Source organism: Aristolochia californica, unplaced genomic scaffold, assembly GCF_029961685.1.
Source record: "Aristolochia californica isolate CCGP_79_NKW_82.1479 unplaced genomic scaffold, dmAriCali1.0.hap1 SCAF_14, whole genome shotgun sequence".
Classification (NCBI taxonomy): domain Eukaryota; kingdom Viridiplantae; phylum Streptophyta; class Magnoliopsida; order Piperales; family Aristolochiaceae; genus Aristolochia; species Aristolochia californica.
This window is the reverse complement of record NW_027181815.1, coordinates 26,632,174-26,642,645: the sequence shown is the minus strand read 5'-3', so window position 1 is coordinate 26,642,645 and position 10,472 is coordinate 26,632,174. Positions and strand designations below refer to the sequence as shown.

The 10,472-nt window shown below is 35.5% G+C and overlaps 1 protein-coding gene across 3 annotated transcripts; it reads right to left on the bottom strand.

Annotated features, from left to right (window-relative positions):
- Positions 1–1,804, bottom strand: LOC137950453 (F-box protein At5g07610-like). Of its 3 annotated transcripts, none has more exons than XM_068796923.1 (2): positions 1,633–1,804; positions 1–1,489 (listed from the first exon to the last, which is right to left on the bottom strand). In XM_068796923.1, the coding sequence occupies exon 2, from the start codon at positions 1,332–1,334 to the stop codon at positions 117–119; it is 1,218 nt and encodes a 405-aa protein (XP_068653024.1). In that variant the 5' UTR covers positions 1,335–1,489; positions 1,633–1,804; the 3' UTR covers positions 1–116. The 3 variants fall into 3 exon arrangements, with proteins under 3 accessions (XP_068653024.1, XP_068653025.1, XP_068653026.1); XM_068796924.1 differs by having other exon boundaries at positions 1–1,483; XM_068796925.1 differs by having other exon boundaries at positions 1–1,390.
- Positions 1,805–10,472: the final 8,668 nt, after the last annotated feature.

Here is a 10,472-nt window from a genome sequence, read left to right as displayed (position 1 = left end):
TTTCAACACAAACAGGTATAATCTCCTCTTCTAAGTGATAATACAGTAGCAACTTATCCAGATCTGGGCCAAAACATCTTAGTTCATATGTCACTGAAAAACATCAGGCTTACAGATTACAAGAGCTTGTCAACATCCACTAATTGCATACTCTGTGAACAGGAGAGTGTCCAGTCCAATGCATTTGGACATGGTTTATAAGTAGAGACTGACTCAAAGAACCACACAGAGGCAGAGAAAAGACCAGTGCACTCTTCAGCGCAACAAAGCTCCTCCAATGTCGAACTCATGAAATGGTAGGAAAATATTTTACAGTGTGTTTTCAGAAAAACAGTTTCTCTTTCTGGATGAACATCAAATGGATGGAATGAGTGGTGATATAAATCGTACCAGCAGCGGTCGCATATAGGTAGGGAAACCTGTTGCTCCAAGGCCTTCATAGTGACAGTATGCTTCAAACTCCAGTCACAAGTAGAAGTATCCTCGATTGTCCACACATTGATCACAGAATTGTCATTGTTAACGTAATAAATGCAACCTTTAGAGAGTTTCAAAAATGCATGATGGCGCCGCTCTTCTGGTAGTCTGATCAGGCGACAAGCTCCTCCTCTGACATTGAAGCCCAAAATATGCCATGGTAAAATCAGAAAATATAGAATTCCATTCAAGAAAACACTGATTTGTGGGAGAAAGAGAGGGCTGACTGGTTCACACGGATGTCTTGACTCCACCCACTGGCCAGTAGATGAGGAGAAAATCTCAGCCATCACGCTAGTAACTTCCCAATCAGATGGGTTCCCTATATGGATGACTTGGAAATCAGGAGAAACAGTAGGATCAAAAGCCAATCTTGCCAAGTCAAAACCCACCCTTCCACGAGGTTTTGGTAAAGCTACCCATCTCTTATTAAGTGGATTACAAACATAATACTCCATTTGACAGGTTCCTTCATCCATCTCCAACCAAAGAAGAAGTATTAAACCGTTGCAAGAGTCAATGATTTCAATGTTAGGATACTGAGGCAAGAAACTAAGGCTGATATCTTGAATTCCACCATCATCGGAGTTGGCATCTGACAATGAAATGTAACTGTATTCCTCAGGCTCAGAATCACGAACCTGAAATCGGTAGAAGAGGCCAGGTGGTAGCTGCAGCCTTCTTTGTAACCGATCAGAAGATATCAAGCGATTCCACAATTTGGATACGCACTTGAATCTGAATAGAGGCTTAACAGGCAAACAAGCGAGGATCTCCGTCAACAGATCATCGCCGAGATAGCTATTAATACTCTTATCAGAAGTTTGCTCACTCGAAATGAGATTCTGCATCTCCATTTTCCTCCAGTATTTGGAATTAGATAGACTTCAAAACCCTAGCAGAAGCGTAGACCCTAACAAATCGATCATATATTTAGTCGAAATTCATGAAAAAGAGTCTCATCCCCAAGTAGTCAAAGGAGGCAAATTAGGGAAATCTGCAAACCCTGTTTCTGACATTCCGAGGAATTATCGTCAACAAAGCGATTAACTGATTTCAATCCATTCAAAGATCAGAAACCCGACAAGCATAAAAGATTTCAAGCCTAAAGTAGCATAAATTCAGATCAGATACCTAAGAAAGTCAAGAACTCACCGAATACGAACAGCCGAAATCCAGTCGTCCTTAAAGGTCTGTTCGAACGTCAACGCCTCCTATACTTAAATTAACAGAGACAAGTACTTATGGCGTTAGCAACAAGTATCGTCACCCATGAAACGCGTTCCCTGACTGAAACCTAGCAGAATTGGACGAAGCTGCTGCAAAGAAGACCACGACCGAGCGGATGGCGCTTTCTATACGTACCACACTCAAGTTCATCTTACATTAATCCAAAATTTTAATTTAATTATTAAATTTAAATTAAATCACTTAATTTTTTTATTCTTATTCTGAATTCATTTATTTAAAAATTTATCCAAATTTATTATTTTTTAGTGATAAAATAGAGATAATAATATTACTGTAAATATAATGAAGTAAATGATAGATCGGTAAATAAATTAATTTTTTTAAAGAAGAAAAAGTTAGTAAAGACATTGTAAACTGGACTTGAATCCACCTTTCTTTACGGAAAAAAAATATTATACTTGGTATATTTATAAGAAACAACCGAGGGTTGATATCTTCTGATCACATAAAGAAGATAAATATAATTTCTCTTCCTATATTAATGAATCACATTTAGAGGTGGCATTGAACCAAACCGGCTTGTTTGTTGCGTGAAGTCTGCTCGATGATGAATTGCCTTAGCTTGGCTTGGTTCTCACTTGAGCTCGAGTAGACTCATATTTTTGCCAAGTAGAGATATATTCTTGTTGAGCCGAGTCAAGTTTGAACCTATGGAATTGTACTTGAGCCTCATTGTTTGGGCTTTATTAGGGCTCAACTCAACAAAAAGCTTGCCTCAAGTTGATTAGTTTCTTCACCTAATGACATTTACTTTCTTCATGTGATTGGAAGGGATATAGATTCAATACTTGGGTTTAGTTCTACTTGAGAATAGGATTGATGCTCACCCCTTCTAATCAAATGAGAAAGATGAATGCAGGCCATTCATATCGGAAGATAGGACTACAATTTTCTCTCAATGTCATTGAACTTGGCATAGGTTTAGATATGGTAGTCAATGGACTAGCATTAGGTTGCTTCCTTCCAATCAAATGAGAAAAATAAACGAAACCCTAGTAACATATGAAAGTAGAAATTCGTCCTCTCTAACCTTAACTCTCTACCCTCTTTATTTTCTCTTCTTCTTCTTCTCTTTCATTTCTCTTCTCTTTCTCACTCAGTTAGCTAAAAGAATTGGATTAAAGCCTCAAAACTTTTTTATGGTATCATAGTAGGGATTTAGGGACTAAGTTGTAGCTCAATTTTGGTTTTTATGCAACATGACAACATGAGATTTAAAGATATACATACATTTATTTTGCATTAACCCAATTATTTGAAAAATGAGTGAAATTAAAATCTAAAATAAAATGTAATTAATTGGTAGCTAGATTTATAAATATTAATTAACTTAATAATTTAATTATCATAGCCTTAAAAAAGTACACATTTATTTAAATTGAAATGAAATGACAAGCATAATTAAATTTACTTTCAATGAAAACAATCAAAAAGATATACAATTATTTATATTTTTGAAATGAGTATTTTATTCTATTTACTTGAATTTATTCACTTGTATTTATATAATATTTGTGTCAATCTAAACTTAGTTGATATGAAATAAAATATTAATTAATAATGATAAAATAATAATTAATCATTAAACTACATATGTTTGTTTAGTAAAGATTAATAAATTATTTGATAACGTATATCTAAAGTCTTTATTACACTAACTTTATCAATCAACAACCTAAACCCCTCTAAGTAAACTTAACCCCTCCAACAATAACCAAATTAATTAATTAAGTAAACTTAATTGACCACTAAGTTATGCCCAATTTACCGTCATTAGGTTATACGAAATTAATCATTGTCGTATATAATATTAATTACAATAACTTGATTAAAGCAATGGCTTTTACTTAATTATTTACACTTAACTTACACAATGGTCATTAAGATTTATTGTAAGTTATATTAATGTTGAAATTAAGATTTCATGATGTATAATCACAATAGAAGAGGATTAAGGGGTGAGAAGAAGAATAAGAGTTGTGGAGAGAAGGTTTTAGGAGGAGAAGAGGAAGAGTAACGAATTTGGAGAAAAGAGGAGGAAAATTAGGGTAATGGACATGTCAAAATCCTCTCCCATAAGTTGTATTTATATATATCAAAAATACTAATATTACAAGAATACCCTTGACCTTAGTAAGAATGAATAAGAGACATAAATCATAAACTAATTACATTAGTGTCATCTTTATGAAATGACTCTTTATTTACCATCATGCCACCACTATGTGGGCCAATGGGCCTTCTCATTGGTTTGTGGGCTTGAGCCTATCTTTCAACACTCTCCTTCAAGCTGGGGGGTGAGAGAATATCATAAATGACCAACTTGATGTAAATGGTGTATAAGATCTTCCAGTATAAAATGGTAGTCCTCCATATCTTCCAACACTCCCCTTCAAGCTGGTGGTCTTTTTGTTCATTTCCTAAAGACCCCATTGGCATAATATAAGAGAGAGTAAAATCACCCCTAGCTGTAAGACATTGCTCTATACTCCAGTCAAATGGTCCTAGTCAAAAATACTTTTCGTTCAATTTCACATGCGAAAAAGTAGCCCTACTGTGGGGCACAAAGTCTACCCACTTTCTCAAAATAGCTAAAAAAAAAAACCTCTTGGGTGAATAATAGACTTGATTATACTAGATGTTGGGCATACTCCTATCCTTTGTAGGTAGTGGGTCTATAAGCATTGCTCAGAAGTGTAGTAATAAACTCCTTCATCTCAATGTCCCTCCACAAGGCATCGACTCTTAAATAGTAGGAATAAAAATATCAAATAAGGGGGTAAAGGGTAATCAGCAGAAGATACTATTATGGGGCCATAATGTGCTTCCTTATTTTTCAGAATAACCAATGCTGACAACAATCAACAATTGAGAAGTCCTCTTTCAATAATAATGTCTCAATTAGAGAGACACAATAACAATAACTGAAATGGGGTTGGGCCCAAATAACCTGCACTAAATAGGCAATTATATAGCAGCAGATAACCAGTAAGTAGTCAAAGTCCTTAAGAGGCATAAGGACACATAAGATAATATGCAATAAGTACATCATTGAATAAGGAAGCTATGCACCAAGTAATAAGTTGAGGATAATTCAAGGTAATAATCCAGGGTAATAATCAAGCCAGAGTCAAGTAGGTAGCATATAACAGATAACAAGTAGTAGTTTTGACAGTGAGTGAGTGAGTCAAACCGAGAAATAGACTGCCATAATAAGTTGAACCAAGTCCTATTTGATAATCAATAAATCAAACAATCTCCAATGCTTTCATCCTTCATACTTCTCCTTCTATTCTCCCCCTCAAGCTGGGAGATAATGTCAATGATCCCAACTTGAAATCAACAAATATTTTGCAAGCTCAAGTGATAATCCCCCTCTTGTATGATCAAGTAAAAGAAGACTAGTATCAACAAGTTCACTAGCTCAGATATTGTAAACCAAGTAACTCAAACTAAGCCAACTTTCAATCTTTTCTTGCCTCAATTTTTTTATGCAAGGATACCAAATCAAATTCTTTGTAATATTAAAAATACCAACAAAATATCACAAAATTCGTGGCTAGAAATTTTTTATGAATAAGTTAGTTTCCTCCTTCAATTGGAACCAAGTTAGCAATCAAAGAAGACACTTTTCCTTGTCTTTTGGCAAGACAAACTTTGTCAAATAAATCAAAGGATTTTTTTGAAAATAAGATGATCTTCTAAAGATTTTTTCCAGATATTGTTAGTTAAGAAAAAGAAAGTTTCCAAGGGTAGATCATGAGATGCTTTCCTGATATTGCTGATCAATAACATCAACTCAAAAGGTTAAGGAAAAAAATTGGCTTAAATCCGGATCTTCGCATCCAACAGTATACTAGTATGACCTTTGATTCTTCCAATGTGAATACCTCCTTAAATATAGATCAGATTGACATGAAAGTTTCTCCTTTTGAAACTAGACTTAAATGATTTTTAGCCAATTATAATTTATCTTCATAAAATATACTTATTTTGAGGTAAATAATCTGATAGATTTTGGACTCTATAATTTGGCTGAACTGCGTAGTCTTTCTTCTTTGGCCAGCATGACCATTGACTCTTTCAAGATTGATATCTCCATTTAAAAAACTCAGAATGAGAATTGGTTGAATAAGTAAGAAAATAGACTTTTATATATTTCTTTTGATATATAATTCTCCATATATAGTCTCATTCTTGATTGCTTAAAACTTATCGAAAGTTGAAGCTTTTTGGTGTTGAACAAAACTCTTCTACTGCTTTACCTTTACTACTTCAGATGTAGATTTCTCTTTCTAGAAAATTCTGATTTCTACGATTATTTTTGAATTCAAAACTAGACTCAAATTTATTTCCAATATTATATAATTTACTATATGAAAAATAAGGGAAGAGACTAAAACATCCAATGAAATATATAAATTGAGAAATAAGACTTATGGAAAAATGAGAAAATCCTTTTTTTTTTTTCTTCTTCTTCCCTTTCTTCTCTATATTTTTCTCCATCTTCTTCTCCTTTTACATCTTAGATCATTGCCCACTTTGATACCATGTTGAAACTTAGTATTCCATGATGTATAATCACAATAGTAGAGGAGTAAGAGGTGAGAAGAAGAAGAGTTGTGGGGAGAAGGTTTTAGGAGGACAAGAAGAAGGGCGACAAATTTGGAGAAAAGAGGAGGAAAATTAGGGCAATGGACTTATCCAAACCCTCCTCCTTAAGTTGTATTTATAGATATCAAAAGTACTAATATTACAAGAATACCCTTCACCCTAGTAAAAGTGAATAAGAGACATAAATCATAAACTAATTACATCAATGCCATCTTTAAGAGATGATTCTTTATTTACCATCATGCCACCACTGTGTGGGCTTGTGCCCATCTTCCAACAAATAATTATATTAGTCTTATTACTTACAATATTAAATTATACAATAACTTTCACTTTGTTGAAATATCATAAATATAGTTTTAAAAATAATAAATTTAAAATTAAAACATGAAGATTTTAAAAAGGAAACATATGATTGAGAAAAAAAGATAAATCAATATAGCAGTGTCCAAATTATGTGTATGACTTGTAGAACCAGTAACCCCACACTAACCTTTGTCCAACATAGGAAGATTTGTACAATTAGCTCCTCTTTCCCATCTATAAATAGGGAGCTCCAAAAATATTGCATTAATCACTTATGAATAAAAATTCTGATTAGCTATGACTAAATATCAGTTCCAACCAACCAAATCGTCTTGTTCGATGATACAAAGGTCAATAGGTAGCTAGCCCCCAATAAAAAGGATGTCTATCTTTACTGAGGAGGTTCTACCATTGGCAAAGGTAAGTCAAATTCCTTTTGCTATCCCTTCATCTATATTTTAGATTTAGCCTTTGAAAGTGTCCTTGATTATATTAGTTTAGATATAAAGTAGCTCTAGTGGGTTTACATGTGGCAAGTATTACTCAGTAAGTGAAACCTATCTTCATTAATTAATCGTAGTTCTATTGAAGGTTAATTTGGCATTACTATCGTGTCCATTTTATCAAAAAAAGAGTCCTTATCATCCCAAGACATACCATCCTATCTTTTGAACACTTCCACTCTACTAACATATATTTGTCACATTCAGCTCATTAACCCTAAAGTCTAGCATAATATCACTAACTATATTATTGCCCTCTTTAAGGTTCTCAAGGTCATTGCTATTTTTATATGTTGTCACATATTCTTCCTCATATAATATATATTGGCTAGTAATGTCCACATCATTTTGGCTATAGAACAAAATAATATAGTCTTTCTAATGCCAACACTAATAAAGTTAAGCATCCAAGCCATAACTAGGCTATTTTCTTGATTCCACTTGTCAAACATTGAACTCAATAGGTTATATTTATGTTCTACCAAAAATGTATTCTTTCTTCCCATTCCTAGAAATAAAACTTGAGCAAAGGTAGACCATTCAAGGCAATTTGGAATGTCTGGTTTTACATAAGTCAAGCAAAGAAGATTACACCCTTGAATTGATGGAGAGACAACCTTCTCCTTAGAGATATCCAAGCTTCCAACCTTTAATGCATAATTGAGAATGATTCTAGAGCTTGAACTATGGTGATGCAAGGAGAATACAAAGGTGCAATTTTGAAAATTTCTAACTCCTTTCTGTCAAAAGTGAGTTTGAAGTGAATTTCAAGTGAGAATTGCTTTGAATGCAGTAGGTTTACAAATAAATGCTCAATGAATGCTCCAACGCATGCTTAGTGGGTATTTATAGTTTCCCCAAGAAAAACTAGCCATTTTGTAGGTGTTTGAAAAAAGTTGACAACTCAATAATTGATCATTGAAAATCTATGATCGATCAATGATAGATGCCATATTCTGACATGAGAACTAGGTTAATTATAATAAAATAACCTTTATAATTGTGTTATCGGTGGTTATTTATCGGTTTTCAAATGAAATGAGCATTTATTGAATTTGGCATTAATCACTGTCGATATTGCATATTTTTCTCTCCTGAATTATATTTCATTGTTTTTAAGGTTTATTTCTTTCTGAAATGCTTTTTATAGATTTAATTATGGAATTTCATGAGAATTTTGGTGGAGAAGGAGATATTTACCAAAATGCCCATAGTGAAATGGAGGTGATTTTTAGGTCAAATCATTTTAAAATAAATAAGATGGTATTAAAGGAAACGAGGGAGCGTCGAACGGGGGGAGAAGGAACGAGCGTGAAGAGAAAACAGAGCATCGACCAAAACAGAGCACGATCGTCGACCGAAACAGGGGAAGACCCGAGAGGAGTTTCCCTCCGTCGGTCGCCGCGTCACCATCGTTCGCCGCGCCACCGTCGTCCACCGCCGTCCACCGCCATCCACCGCCTTCCAACAACCGAGAACAAACCCGAGGAGAGCTCGAGAGAGTCTCTGTCGAGGTGAGTTCGACAGTTTCTGCTCGCCAGAACAGAGCACCGGAAACAGGGGAGACCCGAGAGGAGTTTGCCACCGTCGTTCGTCGGGCCACTGTCTTTCACCGCGCCACCATCGTCCACCGCAGTCCATCGCCGTCCAGCAACCAAGAACAAACCCGAGGAGAGCTCGAGAGAGTCTCCGTCGAGGTGAGTTCGACAGTCGTCGCTCGCCAGACCGAGAAGTGATCCGAGAGGGCTTCTCCGGTGCCACTTCCACTTTCCAACCATCCTCCGGCGTCGGTTACGTATTTCTAACCATTCCCAGAGCGACTCCGACTCCGATCGAGACTCGAGAGAGCCGATTAGAGAACTTCATCTCTGTTTCATTCTTCGCCGGACGTTACCTCCATCCATCGGCTTTCAACCTTTGTCGCCGACGTCGTCTCTACCTCCGACCACTCACGCTTGCTACCTGAAGCCATTAATCTCGGGAAATTTCAGCACCCGTGAGAACGAGTTGCTGCCCGAGCGAGAGGAAGAAGAAGGGGAGTAATTCATAATTTTTGAATTTCATTTTTTATATAGTTTGAACTTAGGTTTTAAATGTTTATTGAATCTGATTTGATAATTAATGTTTATTGAATATTTGTTTTCCGGATATTTGATTAAATTAGCTAATTAGGGTAGGATTATAATTGAGGTTGGATTTTGGTATTTTAATCTGATTTCTGTCTTTCACTCTATGCGCCCGAGAGAGGCTAGACGCAAGGATTGAGAAATCAGATCCGTGGTTACGTGGCGCTCGAGAGAGGCACGAATCACCGTAAAATCCAGAGTTGACGTTTCCTGTTGTGTAAGTAGTTAACCAGATGATTGCTTGATAATTTAGGAAATAATTAGTGTTTAGTTAATATTAATTCATCATATTTGGTTAGGCTAGTTGACTGAAGAATACACAAAATTCAGTCCTCCCTGTGGATATGACCCTCGCTTCCCGCTAGATTACATGAACGATTCGTACGCTTGCGAGGTATTAAAGCCGATGTAACTAAATTCTACATCAAGTTTTTGGCGCCGTTGCCGGGGAGGCACGTATTAAGTGTATTTCTTTGTTCTCCATGGTCTTAGGTTAGATTTATTTTTATTTTTATTTATTTTATTTTATTTTTATTTTTATTTTTATATTTATTTTTTAATTTTTGCTTTCATAATTTTAGCTTGGTGATTTTGTATGGAATTATTTTTATTTCTTCTAGTTAGTTCATATTTTTAGTAGTGAGTTTGTTAGCTTAATTTGATAGTTCATTTTGTTTCTTTTTGTGTTTTTATGCACGGGCACCGCTCCCTAGGTGGACCATTAACTCCCTTTGTTGAAGAGGTAGATCATATTTGTAGGAAAACACCCGAAGTCAAGTTAGGAGCTACCATGGCCAATCAGGGTGAACTATTACAGTTACCTGCAGCAGGTGACCGTAGAGCCCTGAGGGATTATTCTATCCCATCCCACTTCACCTCACCTTCTTGCATTATATTGCCACCCACTACTACCGCCAATTATGAGTTGAAACCGGGTGTGATCCAACTCCTCCCTACATTCTATGGGTTGGAGAAGGAGGACCCATATTACCACATCATGGAATTCTTAGATATTTGTGCAACTTTCAAATTCCAGAATTTCTCAGATGACTCTATCCGGTTAAGACTTTTTCCATTTTCACTTAAGGATAAGGCCAAGTCTTGGCTTAATTCCTTGGAGGTGGGCAGCATTACTTCATGGGACACATTAGTCACAAAATTTTTATCCAAGTACTTTCCCATTCAGAGAACTACA